Here is an 18,467-nt window from a genome sequence, read left to right on the forward strand (position 1 = left end):
GGAGTTAAATACACTGACCCGATTATGGCTGCAGTGCCAGTGTGAGTCTTGGAGATTAATCTTGTACTGTTTGGAAGTAGCAGCCAGATAAAACAAACCCTGTCCTGCTTTATGGGAACTTACTATACTGTTTATATGCTGTGCTTCCCCTGGTGAGAGTTCGTGTGGCTGAGTGAACCGCGCTGTTGTGGTGCTGGTTTATGTTGAGTGCAGGTGTGGCTCTAAATATTTAAAATTCACCTTCTCTGGTTTATTAATAAAACAGTAAATAAGCAAATAGATGTTTTACTTGTGAGTCTTCCCCTGCAGACAAGCCATTTTGTGTGTCTTAATTGCCACATCTCCTTATTTCTCCGTATTCTTTTTTTTTTATTCTGTGGTTTGTTAGCATCTGGAATGAGCTCTGTGGCATTCCTAAAAACAAAAAAGAAAGTGTTTCTTTTGCATAAAACATCACGTCTTCCTTCCTGGGTATACATCAGTTTTTAGAATGTATTTTCAAACACTTGCATTTTACCTCCTTTGCACCAATGCTGCTGTCTCCTTAATGTTTATGTTGAATTTTTTTTTCTTGAGTTGCAGTATGTGCTAATTATTTTCTTGGGGTGACACCAACTACCTGGCCAGAAGGAAGAGGGTACCTTTCATAAATAAGTTAGAGAATACATTTACTTTTTAATTAGTCATTACTTCTGGTTCTGTGGTAGGTTTAGAATTGAATGATGGTACAAAAGGGATAGAGGCTTAAAAATCTCATTTGCTTTTGGTGGCAATTAAGACGTCTGACTTGTTCAGTCCTTTTGAAATCCCAACCTGAAAATCAGAGCGATTGAGGAAAGAATCAAGCTGGACATCTCAGAGTAAATACTAATGGTTTCAGCTGAGCCTTATGCATCAGTATTCTTGGTGGTTCATGGTCACAGATAATTTTGCCTGAATGTTTTTTTTCTTTCCAAAGCCATTTTTTATCACAGCAGGCATAACTTGTTTAAGAACATGTACCCCAATTTTCATTATTAACCAACAGCATCAGAGATGGGGGAATGGATGGGTTTCCAAAAATGACCACTGCATGTCGTGGATGCTATGCAGGGTGCAGAAAGAGGTGAAAAAGAATGAACCTCCCCTGTTTGCACGCATATAGAAAAGCTGGCGGTTCCCTTCAGAGGAGAGCATGCCTGCCAAAATGTTAGGACAATCTCTGCTTAGTTAGTAAAGCCTTTGGGTGAAGAAGAGGGTTAAATGTGCCTCTGCCACTTCTGAGAGTACTTGGTGGTGGTTATGTGTTTCCCAGGATACAGGCAACTTCTTTGCAGTAGTTGATACAAAGACCTTTAAATACAGGCAAGAAACAAACTTAACAAATTTCTGTATGCTGTGGTCAATATGCTTAATTCAGATTTGAAGCTGTTCGCTGACCTGATAAGAGATCGTTGTCACTCACTGGGGAAGGTTGCAAAAAGTTAACTGCTTTAAGAGGAGACAGGATGAGTAACTGGAAGAGTTTCATTGAAGGTTGATGAATGACAGAAACAATGCTTGGCTCAGGAAATCCACTCAGCTAAAAATAGTCAGCGGCTGGGAGAGCACTTAGGGGAAGTGTCTATGTGCTTGCCTGGTGTCGCCTCTTCCCCTGGCATCCAACTGTGGCCACTGGGGTTCTTCCTTCAGTTGTTTTACCAATGCACCTGCAGCAGGGAGGTTACCTTCATTTGCGTCAGACGTTTGTCCCAGCAACTTGGGCACATTCTGGCTGCCAGGACTCAGCAGCCTCTGCTTGGTCTGTGTGGTGCTGCCAGCTGGTAATGCCACTTGAAAACTTTGAGTTGCCAGTGTGTTTTGAAGTCTTACTCCCACATGATATGGTCCTCCGCAAGCATCTTGCATGCTTTGTCATTTGTGTCCACCTTCCTTTAAGCGCAGGGCTTGTCATCCTCTCAGCAGGGGATTTCGGGCTCATGGGCATGGAAGGCGACGAGGGTGTTGGGAGGCACTGCTGGTACTGAAGTAAATGATGCTTCTGAGGATGCTCATACTGCTGCTGTTGGAGACAGGGTGCTGAGCTTGATGGAACCTCGTCTGAGTCAGGCTCTGTGAACTTACTAAACATGGCTTCTGTTTCCTTCTTGTAGGCTTGATTTTTTTTTTTGTATGTTTAACAATCCACTGTATTGCTTCTGGAAGATTATTTAAAGGTTTCAGTTTGAGAAGATCTAACAGCTGATCTAACAGCTCACTATCACCTCACCAAAAGCATGATTCCACTCCTACGTGTGTTATCTTCCCCCTCTATTCATATTTAGTGCTTCATTCTCTTTCTGCAGTTAGTTTTCTGCTTGCTTAATTTGCAGAATGAGGGTCTTAAACAATTTCCTTGGAACATAAAATAATAGATTTTAGGAAACTATGTTATCCTGTAAAAATACCTTTTGCCTGACTCACTCCAGTAGCCCACCTCTGGCTCTTGTAGAACGTATTGTTGGCTACATGTTGGTATTTTCTGAAATTCTGGGTGAGAATCAGCAGCTTGTGTATCTATGTATGTATACAAGTGTGTGCATATGTATATGTATGTGTGCATATATATGTCTGTGTATACACACACTCACACATGAGCATTTTTAGTAGCAAATTTCCAGACAGTGACAGGGTCAGAAGCAAATTACTATGAATTCCTGGAAGAAGTGTCTGGGAGCAGTGATAGCCTGTGCTCCTGCTGAGCCATAAACTCTGTACTGGCAGGGATCTGCCGCCTTGCAGAGAGACAAGCCTTACCTTCTACTGGGTTGTGAGGCTTTGCTGTGCTCTCTGTGTGATCTCCTGCTGACTTTCTAATCTAGATAAGAGAGGGACAGCCTGGTGTGCTGCACATGAGACGTTGCTAATCCATGGTCTACTAACATATAGCATTTTAGTTAGACCTTTAGGTTGTGATTTTTTTGTTTGAAAGGTTCCTTTCTTGGGCAAGAGATTCTCAAACTATAAAATTTACCTCAGGACAAACAAGTAGGACGTTTGTTTTGCTTGAGAACCTTCCCATATAACTGTCTCTTTCATCATTTTATAAGGGATCTGTGTGGAATCTCAGGATAAAATGAGTGGGGGGAGGAGGGAGAAGGAAACCAAGGGACTGTGACGTGACCTACCAAATCCTGGCTACTGGGGCAGTAAATAGGATGAAAGTCTTGAGGCAATTTTCCAACTGTAGATGAAGTGACTTTTAAAGGCCGGTAGTTGGGGTTGTTTTGGTTTGTGGTTTTTTTTTTTTGAACAAATATTCTTGCTTTCATCCACAAATCTGCTTTCTATATTTTGGCTTTTGTGTTATTCTGTTTTACATAGAGGAAATAGTGGCTTGATTCTGATAAGATGCATGGAAACATATTTGCTGGTGTTTTGGAAGCCATGCAGGTAAAACTTCAGAAATTGTAAATGTCTGAAACAGCTTACAGCTGAACATGTTAGGTATTCTTAATAAAGGTGGTATCTGATTTATTGCTTAGTATTCTGTATAGGGTATGACACTGTTACATTTTAAAGCCTTACTGTAGCATTTTTAGAAAAAAATATATTGTTTTTTACAGCTTGTAAGTGTATGTTTCTCTGTTTTAGGGCATAATTCAGAAGATTGTGGACAGTCACAAAGTGAAAAATGTGGCCTGCTATGGATTACGGCTCAGTCATCTGCAGTCTGAGGAGATTCACTGGCTACATCTGGACATGGGGGTGTCCAACGTGAGAGAGAAATTTGAACTAGCCCACCCTCCAGAAGAATGGAAGTAAGAGTATAAAGCTGTTCAGTGTCAAAATCGAGTCATATAAGTCTCTTTGCCTTGTCATAAAAAACAACTCTATAATTTGCTTTACTAAGAAAGATCCTCTTGTGGTGGAATAGAGACCCACAACTTTTCACATCAAAGAGCTGTAAGCGGTGAAGAATGCTTTTTGTTGTTGTAAGGGGTTTCCTGCAAGCTGAGAACAGATAAGTGTAACCCAGAACTTTGAGGAGGCATAAAATAGGAGCAGAAATCTCCTAGTCGTTTGTATCACACGTTTTGCAGGTTTTTGAGGACATCTAGTGAACCAGCCCCACCTCAGGTTTTGTCTCTCTTAAAAGTTTTAGGACAGGAATCCTATTCCTATTTGCGGTATACACACACTGCTGAAAATTCTAAAGGATGTATCTTGTTATTTAAATGAAAACAAGAAAATATTGTTAAGTACTGGTTACATTTAGATGCAGACTGAGTAGGAGAAATATAATTTGAAAAGAGTGAAATGCAGTTAATAGATCAGTTTTTCACTCCGCAGCTGTAAAACTTCTCAGTTGTAAAACTATTGGATAATGAGTTGAGGCCCGGAGTGATGAGTGAAATCTGCTTTCCTTCTAACTGGGATCTTCGGTTATTCTAGGAGCAGTGAACAATCGAAGGGTAACTGCAGAACTTGCTTTTTTTTTCATAGCCTTAACTATATTTGCTGAGATATTTTCATGGTACCAGTTAGTTGATTAAAAGTAGTAGTTGATGACCTGTGCTCTGTTGCAAGTTGAGTTTTCTTCAGCTTTTTAGCAGAGGAAGCTGATGGTGTACGCTTGGGAGAGGATGTAGGCTGGAGAAGAGGAAGGAGGAAGGGAAAGATTGTCCACTTTCCTGGTGAAAAGACAAGAGGAAGCTAAAATTTATTTGCAGAAAGACACAATAGTCTACTAGAGAAGATGGGCAGCTCAGATTTTTAAAACACCATTAAACCAAATATAGTACTAAACTCACGTGGGACGCCAGAAAAATAGATTACTCTGGCTACTAGTTCATTGTAGGGGATTTGTGCATGTTTTTCTGTGGTTTATGTTCGTAACTGCAATTTGTGCAAAAGTTGCTGCTTATTTTAAAGGCGTACACATATCATCTGCAGAATTACTGTAATAGTTCATACTTAATTTCTTGCAAATGGAGTTGTTACGTACTAGCAGATGTCACGGTTGGCATTCTTCAGTTTATAAATTCTCTTTAGAGGCCTGATTTTAGCAAATGCAACAAATTTGAATAAATCAGGAGTGCTTAAAACTTGTTTCAGATATGTTGCACGTTCTCTTCTGTGCATGTTATACTTTATTGTTTCTGGGACGTACATCAATATTTTTCCTTCCATACCATACAAGGAGTTTTTCATTGATAATACCACGAAATCACAGCTTAGGAAGCAGGGGATTCCTGAATCCTTTCCGTGATAGTAGTGCTGCGTATACGAGGCGAATAACTTATGCTACGGAAATTTGTTACACAGTGTACAAGTGTCAGTTCCAATTTTATTAGGCGGTGCAGCTTGCATTGTACACGTCGCAGAACAAAGTTAATCAGTTGTAAAAGCAAAGTTAGATGATTGTTTTTGAAGTTTGTGGAAAGGAATTATATAAAATGCTCGTGAAAGAGCTGTGGCAAGATGTAAATTATTCAATACCTTTCCAGAGTGTCATTTAATGTTTTATCAAACACATGCAGCCTGACATACCTTTTAAACCCATGGAGATTTACTGTGCATAATAAAAACACTGCTGTCATATTTGTAATACCATAACACAGAGTGTTTAAGATCATATGACAGTACTTGTAAAAATAGTTAGATTAGTAAAGGGAGAGAAGGCTTGGAATGGTTCTTATATTAAAAGCTTCCTACAGTGTTAATAAACGAATAACTTATCCTCATGTGAATTTTTTAAAAATAATCTAAACTAAAAGGTCTGTATATTCAGTGTTCAGAAATTAGATCTCAGGCATTCTATTCTCCTGGACTAATCCAAATACTAAGAGTTACACTGATTGTCAGTAGGTTGTACACAAAAGTTGCCAGAATAAAATCTGTCTCCCATCTATGCGGCTTCTGTTTGGTGGTGTGCTGTTTATAATCCTGCAGAGGATGGGCTAGTGAAGGGGAGAAATAGGGATATGACTCTGCTTCAGATGACATAGCTGTAATTAGAGCCTAGGAAGAGTAAATAATAGCAGACTGCAGGGTAACAAGGTCACCCAAAATTCTGTCACTTCAAATTTTCTTCCCTCTTCCTACGTCGAACAGTTCAGTTGCAGGAGCACACACAATTTAGCTTTGCCAAACTGCCAGTGGATAACCTCAACCATGTCGCAAATGATGAACAGGAAATCACTGCTTACTGGAAGTCTTCCTTTCTTCCCCCCCGCCCCCCCCATGTTTGCTTTATATACTACTTTGATCACCTTCTTGCTATAAAAAGGTTTGTATTTGAACTACCTTGGGTGGGGTTTTTGATTATTTGTTTTAAATAGAAATCAGTGAAGACCTAATACTTCATTTTTTCCTACAAACAAGAAAGATCGGTGCTAAAAGTCACATAGGAGCCTTTTATTGAGTGCGCTTGCATCTTCACTGTACATTTACTTTGGGAACGTTTGCGCTAGTTAACTGTATCAAACCAAATATCCTTCTTCCATTTTATTTTATTCTCTGGCAAAAAAAGGATAATTCTGTCCAGCATCAGAAAATTCCAAATGCGTATAAATCATGGTGCCAAAAATGATCAGAGTTCTCATTATTGGAACTGCTTGCTCATTTGTTTGAGGTAGTTTGTTCAGGAAATAAGTATTCTGGAGTCTGCTGTGTTGTATGTCACATTGGGTAACACTGTCTTATTTGTTTGAGTTATGCAGGATTTAGCACTACAGAAGCACTGTATGATTTGACTCTAGTTCCATGCAGTTGCTTTAGAATAACTGTAGTCTTCCAAATGCAGTCTGAGATAGCACTGCTGCTGTTAGGTTTATCTTGCAGTAGCATAAATGGCTAATTCTTCCTTAAGCATTTGCTTTTGTGAAGGCCTGTATACATGTGCATGCCAGATGATGCCAGATGACAAGTGAAATACAAACAAAATCCCAGGGTTTTTTTTACGGGAAGGCATGTAGAAGAAAAGACTGGCATGGATTTGCTTGCTTCGGGTTTCCTCGTACTGCTTGTGCTAGCTAGGCAGACATGGGCATGCGTTAAACTCACTTTTCAATGAAGACGTTAATCTTCACTTGTAGTATTACTGTTTTAATGATTTAATGTTTCCAAGGGCACGAGGGTGAAAGATTACAGAGCCTTGCTCCCTTAACCTTCATCTTTACCCTGTACAGCTGGGTGAACTAGGGTTAGTAGGACGTGGGACTCTTAAATCATAGCATCGACCCTGGTCACTTTTGATAATACTGAACCTTCAACAGCAGTCACAGCAGCTGTCCTTTCTGTCTCTTAAAAATGCTCTGTCAAAGCATTCTTCTGTCTGCTGGTCTTTTTTTGTCTCACAAGGGGAGAATCAAGAGGTTTAAGTAACAAATTGTTTCTCACTGGGTAGACATCTTCTGGTGCTATACTCAGGGTCTGTAGGTAAAGCAGGTCCTTGTAAGCAGGTGCCATTCATACTTTGGCTCTAACGGGCAGAAGATGCCCCAGTGCTTAGCAGTCCTGCACTAAAGTTTTGTAGCCGCGATACCAATGCCTTGGCACTGACAAAGGCCAGACCGCCTGCAGAATGATGTAACGAGTTGACGAAGTTGATCTAAAACCTCTGTACCTTTACTCTCCACAGTCCGTCTTCTCTCCCTTGCTTCTAGCTATCCAGTCCTTTCCCTTTTCTTCTCTGCACCTTAAGGCTTGTCTAATCCTTCAGCAAGCTGATTCAGTTTGTTGAATTCACACAAGGTTCCTCCTTTATGTGCCCTTTTGAATCTCATCTCCTTTCTGCTGACGTGAACTGCATCAGAACTTGCTGGAAGCAACTCGAGTGGTTTGGACTGGAGAGGTTATTTCTTTCAGTGCCACAAAATATTAAGAGTTGGATAACCCTTTTTTTTTTTTTTTGGCTCCACCAACTGCCCAGGTAGTGCTTGTTACTGAAGGGGAAGCTCCTAGAATCCCTCAGTAGTGTATGTTATGCTGTGGACACGTCACATCACCATACAACTTGTTAACTCTATTGATGCCTACCTTTCTGCAGGTCTGAGTGGAGGCCCATAATATGTGTCAGTGTGTGCATGGTAGTATCTATACTGCAGAATAGATGCAAAGCAGAAAGTAGAATAGTAGTGTCCTGGTTTTATCAAACATAAGGGAAGTGATCATTAGCTGGAATACTTGTTCAAAACGCGGACCTAGCTTGTGAGAAAGGGACTTGTCATCCCCATCAGTTGGCTGCATTTCAAAGACAGTAGATTTAGATGATATTGAAAATCAAGCCCATTCCTGAGTTGGCCTTTGGAAGTCAGCTGCTTTATCCCCATCGGCGTAGTCAGAGATTAGGTTATAAATAGGTAATGAAGGTCACTTCTCAATGACTGTCCCTTACCTGATTTTCTCATGAGAACCTGTTGCAATAAGCAGTACTTCTCATGGCTTCTCAGTTAAGACGACAAGTCTCTGGGAAAGAGAGAAATTGCATTTTTCTATATGTGGGTTTTTTTATTCCCAGAGCGTAAAGGTATACTGCATCCTTGTCTAGATCAGGGTGATTGAGACAATATTTATACTGCTGAAGGTCTGAGATCAGTTCCATGTGCATTTCTTCTGGCTTGAATGGTCTCTGTTGGCTTGTCGGATTTATGAAAAATTGGGAAAAAAGGTGGTGTGGAGTGGCTACTGGTATTCAGGCAACATTTGCTCTTAGTACATTGGGAGGCCAAATAAAGGATTCTTTTCATTTGTATAGTATGGAAATTCAACCCCATCTTTAGCATCCATTATTAAATAAGATATCTGAAACACATGCATTGAATCATAATACTTCCCTTTCAGGATTTAGAAGGTCCCCTTGGTCAGGCACTTGATACCCCTGTGGTGGGTTCACTGTGGCTGACTGCTGAGAGAGGGAGGAAATAGGATGACAAAAATTGTGCATCAAGAATAAAGACAGATCATTTACCAAGTATGGTCACAAGCAAAACACGCTCAAATTCAAGAAAATAAATTTAACTTATTGCCAGTTAAAATAGTTTCAGGTAGTGAGAAACAAAGACAAACATTAAAACACCTTCCTACCATTCCCTTTGCCCCAGACCCACCCCTTCACCCTTCCCTCCCGACTCCTCTCCCCACCCCGAGGGGCGCAGGGGTGGGCATGGGGGCTGCGGTCAGCCCATCCCAGCCCCTCTCGGCCGCCCCTCCCTGCTCCCGCGCGGGCCCTTCCCCGGGCTGCAGCCCTTCAGGGACCCCCTGCTCCCGCCTGGGCTCTCCACGGCCGCAGCCCCCGCAGGAAACATCCCCCGGCTGCGGCGTGGGGCCCTCCCCGGGCTGCAGGCGGGGTCTCTGCTCCGGCGGGGCCTCTGCAGGGCTGCGGGGGGTCCCTGCTCCGAGCCTGCACCGCCTCCTGCCCTCCTCCCCCTCCTCCTCCGACCTGGGGGTGCCTCTGCTGCTGCTCCCTCCTCGGCTTCCTCCTCCTGTGCCATGTTTTGCCTTTGGCCCTTTCTGAAGCCCGTTTCCCCCCGGTGCCCCCAGCTCGGCTGAGGGGCTCAGCTGTGCCCTGCCGTGGGGCTGCTGGAGCCGGCCGGGACCGGCTGTGCCTGGCACGGGGCAGCCCCGGCCTCTCCTCACAGTGAGGCCCTGCAGCCCCACTGCCAGCACCTGGGCACCCAATACAACTTCTTAGGGCAGGTACACTTCCTAACTTCTTATTCTTTGCCTTGAGATAACTGAAATAATTGAAAATCCCTTGCCCATTAACTGTTCCCCAGAAGTCCTGTCTTTTACACAAACCAAGTATGCAGAAGTCACAGAATCATAGAATGGTGGGAGTTAGAAGGGACCTCTGGAGATCATCTCGTCCAACCCCCTGCTTGAGCAGGCACACCCAGAGCAGGGGGCACAGGACTGCATCCAGGCAGGGTTTGAATGTCTCCAGGGAAGGGACCCCACAGCCTCTCAGGGCAGCCTGTGCCACTGCTCTGGCACCCACACAGGGAAGGAGTGTTTTCTCATGTTTAGGTGGAACTTCCTGTGTTCCAACTTGTGCCCATTGCCCCTTGGCCTGTCGTTGGGCACTATTGAAAAGTGCCTAGTCCCATCGTCCTGACACCCACCCTTTAGATATTTATAGGTGTTGATGAGATTCCCCCCTCAGCCTTCTCTTCTCCAGGCTGTATAAACCCAAGCGTCTCAGCCTTTCCTCATAAGGGAGATGCTCCAGCCCCCTCATCATCTTGGTAGCTCTCTGCTGGACTTGCTCAAGGAGTTCCACGTCCTTCTTGAACTTCTTAGAATATAGAAAGACAACTAAAATGCACTGGGTTATAGAGCCCAAAAAACTGCAAACAAGTAATTTTTTACACAGATTTGTTGTATTTCATATCAGTCTCTGCAGTGGCATTCAACAGTAGAGTTGAGGAGATATGGCAGAAGCAGGTGATAGGGAAGGCTTTGCTTTTCTGCTTCTGGACAGCGTGCTCAGGCTGCTTTCTCTCCCTAGCACTTAAACGCTTGCAGGGACAATTTGGTTTCTGTCTAAAATTTTACTGAATAACTGGCTATCTGCTATGTATTGTGAAATGTAAGCAGTGATCAGCAATAGAAGGTGGTTCTGTGTGCCTTCGAGTAATTTCTGAGAGCTTACTTTCAGTACTTAAAGGAGGACTGTAGGAAGGATGGGGACAATCTCTTTGGCAAGGCCTGTTGTGACTGGACAAGGGGTAATGAATATAAACTAAATGAGGGTAGATTTAGACTGGATAGAAGGAAAAAGTTTTTTACAATGCAGGTGGTGAAACACTGGTCCAGGCTGCTCAGAGGGGTTGTGGAGGTCCCATCCCTGGAAACATTCCAGGTCAGGTTGGACAGGGCTCTGAGCAACCTGATCTAGTTGAGGATGTCCCTGCTCACTGCAGGGGGGTTGGACTAGATGGCCTCTGAAGGTCCCTTCCAACCTAAACCATTCTATGATTCCAGTTAACTGTGACTTTGATTCTTTTTTTTGTTTATACTTCTCTGTGTTGTCGTATCAGAGAGTGGTTTGGTTTGAGAAGGACCTTTAAAGATCATCTCATTCCAACCACCCTACCACAGGAGGCAAAATCTTTCACTAGACCAGATTGCTCAAAGCCCCATCCCAACCTGGCCTTGAACTCTTCCAGGGATGGGGCATCCACACCTTCTCTGGGCAACCTGTTCCAGTGTCTCACCACTCTCACAGTAAAGAATTTCTTCCCTACATCCAATCTAAATCTACTCTTTTATAGGTGTCCTCCACCTCTCTTTTATATTCTACAGTCTGAAGACTTTTTAGTTTAAGAACATGTTTTCTGTGCACAAGAAGACTGAGCATGCATTTTCCTTTATGAAATAAACTTGCCACATTATGAAAAAGCTTCATTCCAAGTATTCCTAGTTTGTATAGTCTGTGTACACACATTTACAGTTTCTAAATGGTTTCCGTATTTTAATGTTTTCTGACAGGACGGTGTATTTTCAATGATTTTAAAGCAAAGAAGAATACTGCTGCTTCTGTTTGCGGTGGAATCTGAAGCAGCAGTAACTCCTAGTACCTCTTTATTAAACCCCTGTATAAATCTCAATTGCAGGCAGCCAAATCACTTGCTGAAAAGAAGCTCTTGTCCTGCTGAAACCAACAGATTGAAAATTTGCATTATTTGCTCTTACCACCACGAGTAGATTGTTAAATATACTTACTCTGGGGAAGGACTGTAAAGGGTTTTGTACTTGGGATGTGCTGTATTGGTACACCCAAAGGGATGAGGACATGTATTATCAGAATTTCATTGCAGGAGTGGGTTTGAGGAGGAAGCATGCACTGTGTCAAACAGCGTGGGCTCTGTTGTCTCAGAACAAGCAATAACAGCAAATGTAGGGACTGGATGCAGAAGTTTAGGGGTTGAGAAGGGGTACAGATTTGGTATAGGTCATGGATCAATGTTAATTTTGAATCTCCCACACTCCATGGTCTACTATTAACTTGAAAGATATGACTGTCATGTTGAAAGCTGGTTCGTTCAGCTTTTGCATTCATCTTGATAATGAAGGAGGAAGCAGGAAACCTTTTTACAGAGAAATGCCTTCAAAACCTTTTGAACAATTTAAAGGTGAATATTGCAGCACTTGATCAGAGAAGGAGGGGAGTCATGTCCCTTGAGTAAGCCCTTGTTTTGTTCATAGGATGTGGCTCCCTGGTGAGTAACACTGGTTGCCACTCTTACTTGGAGCAGTGGGATCTGTGTTTTAAGTACCATGCTTGTGATAAAAGCTGTTGTCTGGGTGTCATGTCAGTGATGATGGCAGCTCATCTGCCGCTGTCACCTAATTGGGGTCGTCCTTTCCATGCATTTAGACCGATAGCTTATCTGCTGCGAGTCTGATGCTTCAGTCCTCACTGAAGCTTTGAGAGGGCAGCAGGGTTTTATGTTTGCTTCTGTTACAGAGGTCCTTCGTAAACATCTGTATGAAATGTCAGGTACTGCATTCCAGTTTAGTTCTTTGCATAGTTGGAAAAGGAAATTTTCCCTTAGTTTTCTGAGTTTGTTTCAATTTTTTTCATTGCTTTTAAGAATCTTTGAAGACTTCTTTTATTTGTGAGGAAATCTTGATTATTATTTTTGTCTCACCAGTTTAATTCTCTTTTTCTTGATTTTCAGATATGAATTGAGAATTCGATATTTACCAAAAGGATTTCTAAACCAGTTCACTGAGGACAAACCAACTCTAAATTTTTTCTATCAGCAGGTATGTTCAGTTCAACTATGTTTTCTTTTGCTGGCATCAGTTTGGAAAATTCTGGCTTTGTTTATGTGGATAACATGTTACTGCAGAAACAGAAATTAGTAAAATTTAAGGTTGCATATATAAAGCAGAAGGGGCATGAAGCCCATGGTGTCTTTCTCCTTGAGAAGTGGTGAGGAATATTTTCCAAAGACAAGGTAATTCTGCAGTTGTCGTCTTAAGTCGGACAAAATTTACTGTTGTTCAGCTGGCTTTTTAGAATTATTTCACTCTTCATTGCTGAATTGATTTTTGTAAGTGCAAATAAGCCGGCAGTTTTGCTACAACCACGGAATGGTTTTTTTTTCCACTTACTAGGTAATTTTATTGATTTGAGTATCTCTTACTGATCAGTAAAACTGACTAATAGTAAAGGTTTCTATAAATTAAACACTTAAATCTTCATTTGTTCACTTAAATAATTTAATTTGCTTTTGGACTGTCAAGCTCAACATAAAACTTCATGGGGATATCTTTTAGAGGAGTCTGGGCTAGGTATCTTTTAGAGGAGTCTGGGTTAAGGTATCTCCTAACTTTAGGAATCCATGCATCTTAAACCTGAAATGCCTTGTTTGCTACACATTAGGTGGATCTTTTCCAGTGTCTGGATGGTGTGATGTCTGTGTTCCCATACTGAAATACTGTTAGTGCTTACCAAGCAGTTTGTGTTGCTAATGGTGACAAGTTTGTGAACCAGACATGTTTTTATGTCATAGATTTAAGCAATAGTTTATACTACTATATGGAGGATTAGTTTTAATCTAGATTATTTAAAGGAGTCATTTTATGGAGTACTTTCATGATAGAGATGGGGTAAGGTGGGAGTGAGGGGTAAGGGAGGAGGGCTTGTGAAGGCAGCTGAAATGGCAGAGCTCAAGAGCTACACCAGGAAAGCTCAGTTTTGTTTTTGAAATAGGACTTTTTTTTACCTGATGCATTTTGTTGCGTCAAAGGATGTTACTGAAACTCCAAAGGATTCTACCAAGGAAAACTATTTCAGTGGACTACTGTTCTTTTTGTTGTGTCTCTGCCCCATGCAAAAATATCCTGATCTTAGGGGGGCATACCATACTTCTTGAGCAACATCCCTTAAAATTAGCGTATAGCTGGAGCTGATCCAAAGCGTGGCACTCTTGTGCCCTTGTGAACAGGCACGTTTGCAGATGAGGAACCAGGAAACAGTAATTCTGATTAAATTTTCTTTTTAAGTTTCTAAAAAGATGAAAACATAATTCTCCACTCTGTCCAATATTTCAGCTGAAAGCAGAATACAGAATTAAAATGCTCACACTAATTTCTTAAGTGTCTTATATCTTTATTGTACACACACGTTCCTGCCTTTGGTAAATGCCTTTTAATTTTTTTAATGTGTGATGAAATTCTTGTATTGGTATATGATGGAGCTGACTTCTTAGAAGACAATTCTAGTGCAGTGCTTATCTGGACTTAGCGTTCTAGTTTAACTAATCTGTGCGACATGCTTGTTTCAGCCTAAAAATGTCTGGGTGTTGGTAACTTTTTAGTACTGCCAGGGGTTCTTCTAGAAACAACAAAATCATGTTCCTTCTTACTTTATCAGCAAATTGCTTTCTTTGTATTGGCTTTAAACATAGGAGATTTGTGTTTTCCATGGTGCAAATGTGGGGGTGAGCTCTGAAATAATTTCCTGAACTCTATCATTTACTTATCCAAGAGCTGGGAAGCCTGCAGTATCCTCATTTGTGCCTCAGAATGACTTCTTTCAAGCAAGGAATTTAAAATGCCAGAGGAATGTGGGTTTTTTTAGCATTTTCTGAGAAATAAGTTATTACTAAATTTGTGGAAGTCATTAGAAAAAGATACAAATGGCTCAGAACAGCAAGAAGGCTTATGAAGGTCAGCAGGAACTGATATGCAAAGATGACAGCTGCGTGTATCTGACGATGCCCTGAATCCTAGTTCTGTCATAAAATGAAAACCAAAGGTTCTTGTCTCCTCCTCCGCACACCATACCATTTTTTTCCTCTTCCCCTTGTCACCTTATAACGAGGTATTTAGAAAAATCCAGTTCTTCCGAAGTCACTGCTCTTCATTCTGGAGTGCTGCAAGGTATTTGGGTCTCTGTTGTCATGGAAATGAGGTGCACAACTTTTCAGAGCTGTCATTCTGGGTCCATGGTTCTGTTTTGCTGTAGAAGTGTCTCTTGGCCTTGTAAATAAATTAGGACAATTTCTTTTATCTGGTAAAGTGTTAAGGGATTCTCACTGACTTATGAAAAGAAGTCAGGAAAGAATTTGAGCAATAGCCCTGCATCATAAAACAGACCTAAAACATTAGGGGGATGTAGGAAAACAAGGAAAGATGATTTTTCACATCCTGTTCCTCTCTCATTGTCTATTCCTGCAGCATTTTAACATCCACTTTTGATAACCACACCTCACCTTCACAACCAGATTCATCATGTTGCATATAGGTGAGAACAACAGAATGTACATAAATCATACATGCACACAGAGTTATCTGGAGCTTTCTGCGCAGAAATAACTATGTTAGAGATAATGAATGTAGGACCCAGTTACAGAATTTTTTTAAAAATCCAGTGGAATAACACTTCTGTAATCAAATTGGGCTTTTGTAGATCTAAAACTCAAATACATTGCTGTCTTGTGTGTTACAAATGAGGAAAAAAGACTTTTGAGGACCAGATGCTGCCTGTGACTAAATCTGTCTTTTCAAGATGAGGCTGAGAACCTATTACTAACTTGGTGACATCTAAACACCTGTTGTCTGGCTTATTAAAAATATATAATGTCAAATTAAAAAGTTCATGGAGAAGGAAAAGAAACAAAATGACCTCTGTCACCCAATCATTATCCATGGATTTTGGAAAATGGAATTATTTTCTTGAATTTGAGTTGCAGAGCAGCAGTATTGTTGAAAAAGAAGATAAAAGTTTGAGTAAGGTACTGAATCCTCAAGTGATCTTCATCTTTCAGAAAAGCACTGAACATTTGTAAAGATAACAAAATGCTACCTTAATCGCTGTCAACAGACACAGTTTATTCACACAGTTAACCCAAACCACAATTGCCAGGCTGTTAAACTGAAAACTGGCACAGGGTTGTGACTTCACATGCATGACTACTCCCATTCACTTCAATGAGTGCATTGCCCTGTATAAATTGGTGCAAGCATTTAAGTCTTCTCAGCTTGGCCTTAATACATGAAATCTTTTCTTCTTAATTCTATTTTAAGGATGCTGTGACCTTTGTTTTGGATATTCTTTATTTTCGAGAGTCTTGAACAAATCAAGAACCTATGACCAGAACTGTTTGTAGGTTGACGTACAGCCGTTTGTAATCGGTGGCGGTCATTCTGCCATCTGCAGCGGGCGTAGGCTGTTCTAATTGGAACTATAAAAGCAGGGCACTTAATGAGACTTTTCATAAGAGTGCCCCTGGTTTGCAATCTGTACAGCAAAGATTAAAATTAGTGTGTGAGAGGGAAGGGAGCCACGCAACTTGTTTGTAATGTCAGAATTAGTCATAGTAATATTGATGCCATGCAGTTTGTTTAAGCATCTGTGTTCCAGGCTGCGCTTCAGCTTTGAGACTTGAGATGGGGGAGAGGCTGACGCTTAGGCCATTCCTCTTGACTGGAGGAGTTGTGTGGTCATGACATGTCAGTTTACATCCCAGTTGAGAGCTCTGATCAACAGACTTATGCTAGAACTGTATTTTTTTTTTTTAACTGGTCTGTTTGGAAGGTGTCAAAGGTAGTGAATGGCAGGTCTTCAGAGATGTAGTCTTCTTTTTTTTTTTTTTTTTCTTTCATTAGGTGGTGATACGTCATCAACTGTATTATTATTCCCCTGGGCCCAACTGCTTACAATTTCAGCTGAATTAGGCAAATTGGATCCCGCCCAGTGTTGTTGGAATTCTGAGGTTAAAGTATTAAGAAATCGGGAAATGCCAGATTTATGGTTGTCTGCACAGTTGGCAAACGCTTGCTGCACAGGTTTTATGTGCCAGCCTTCAGTTGTGTCCTGTTGTGTCGTACACCCAAATCTGAACCAAAGTGAACTCTAACCCCACTCCTAAAACCTTAAACATGGAGTGCTCAAGATAGCTGGGTAAAAATACTGTAAGTTAATCTTTATCAGTAAGTAACCTAATTTTTTTTTCTCTTTTTGTTCAGTGGACTGTTCTGTAAACCTCAAGAATAAAGATATCTCTCTCGTATGACTTTTTACCATTTTGCAAGAAAAAATCAGTAGAAAGAAGCATAAGGGTATAAAAGGAAAATTTAAAATTGGAGATTTTCAAGGAATTAAAATTAGACTTCCTATTTTTCTTGTACTTTTTGGGAGCATTTCCAGTTGCTTTAAATAAGTACTGGTGAAATTCATTGCGAGTGTCTTCCTTTCCCTCTGTTCTAGTGACAAGGCTGTTGGGAGGTAGAAATAAAGGAGACAGGCTTCTCTCTTTTCCCTTAATAGCTGAGTGAGGAGCGAAAGCCATATCAAGATAGAATACAGCTTTTAAAAACATTCATATAATGAGAATCAGACGTAAGCTACTTGAATTGCCTTCCTTTTATTGTGGGACAAGAGCCTGCACACATTTATCCTTGAATAACATGTTAGCCCCTGGTAATTGGAGATGGTTTATCCCTTGATGAAAAGGGAATAAGCATCTGTATGAGAGTGGGGGGGAAACCAGCTCTTAGGCATCAGCTGTTCCATTGTTGCTGTCCTTGTGCTTCAAACAGAATACTGTTAAAGAAACTTTTGGGGTTTTTAGTTCCTGCAGAACAAGAAAAAGTCATTTTTATCACCACAAAATTTTTCTCTGTGCTGCCTCATTTAGCCTTCAGCATGGAACTGCCCTGGAGGTGTACATGTATATAATAAAGGAAGACCATGGGACTGGACCGTGTTTTGGTTTTGCTTTTTAAAATGAGCCGAAGTCTGTGTAATGCATGAGAGAAGGAACTGCAAGCAGAGAGAGGGTGATCTCAAAGTTAGGGCAGGTAAATGATGTTCTGCAAAAATCCAGCTGAACTCCATGCCACAGGGGTTCTGTGTTTCACCAGGCAAATACAATGCAGGTTCATTTTCATAAGAAAACTTTTTAAAAAGAAACGAGGAAAAAAGTAACATTTGTTTTCTTCTTACAAAACAGCTTCTCTAATGGAGGAGGCAAAGTTTCCTGTGGACGAATGGTACTCTTTTGCTATCTCTGCAGTGTCAGTGAAGACAATGTTAATGCTAAAAATGTATTTCCTTAAATTAAGATTCTCTTTTATAATGTGGCAGAAAAATGCATCATGCAAAATAAATTCGTTTTATAGCACTGTCTCCCAACATGTAGGAAATTTGAAGTCCAGGCAATTACTGTAATAACTTAAATGATTAAAGTTTTATAAGGCTTAGGTGCATGAGATATAATTTCAAGCACAGGCTGGGAATTAGACTCTTTAACCTAATTAAATAACAACATCTCTTACACCCTAATAAAAATAGGAGACCTAAAGCAAGTGACTTTGACAGGAAAAGCTTTGAAGAATATCAAGGACATAGGGAGAAAACCTGGCATTGTTCCTGGTATTGGCAGCCTGATTAAAACAACAAATATAACAAAAAAAAAAATAATCTTTCAGGAAGAGTTAATGGTTGACACATAAACTGTGCCCTAAAGGGAAGTGGTACTAAGCAT

The 18,467-nt window shown here is 40.9% G+C and overlaps 1 protein-coding gene across 6 annotated transcripts in view; it reads left to right on the plus strand.

Moving 5' to 3' along the window:
- Positions 1-18,467, plus strand: part of PTK2 (protein tyrosine kinase 2) — a 233,649-nt gene that overhangs the window by 99,873 nt on the left and 115,309 nt on the right. For all 6 annotated transcript variants that reach the window (XR_010371361.1, XM_064442021.1, XM_064442023.1 and 3 more), the window contains 2 exons: positions 3,613-3,779; positions 12,648-12,735. Coding sequence is in view for 5 of the 6 variants with exons in the window: in XM_064442021.1 (XP_064298091.1) it covers positions 3,613-3,779; positions 12,648-12,735 (255 nt within the window). In the remaining variant the exon portion in view is untranslated. The remainder of the gene's footprint in view (positions 1-3,612; positions 3,780-12,647; positions 12,736-18,467) is intronic.

This window comes from Phalacrocorax carbo, chromosome 2 (assembly GCF_963921805.1).
Source record: "Phalacrocorax carbo chromosome 2, bPhaCar2.1, whole genome shotgun sequence".
Lineage (NCBI taxonomy): Eukaryota > Metazoa > Chordata > Aves > Suliformes > Phalacrocoracidae > Phalacrocorax > Phalacrocorax carbo.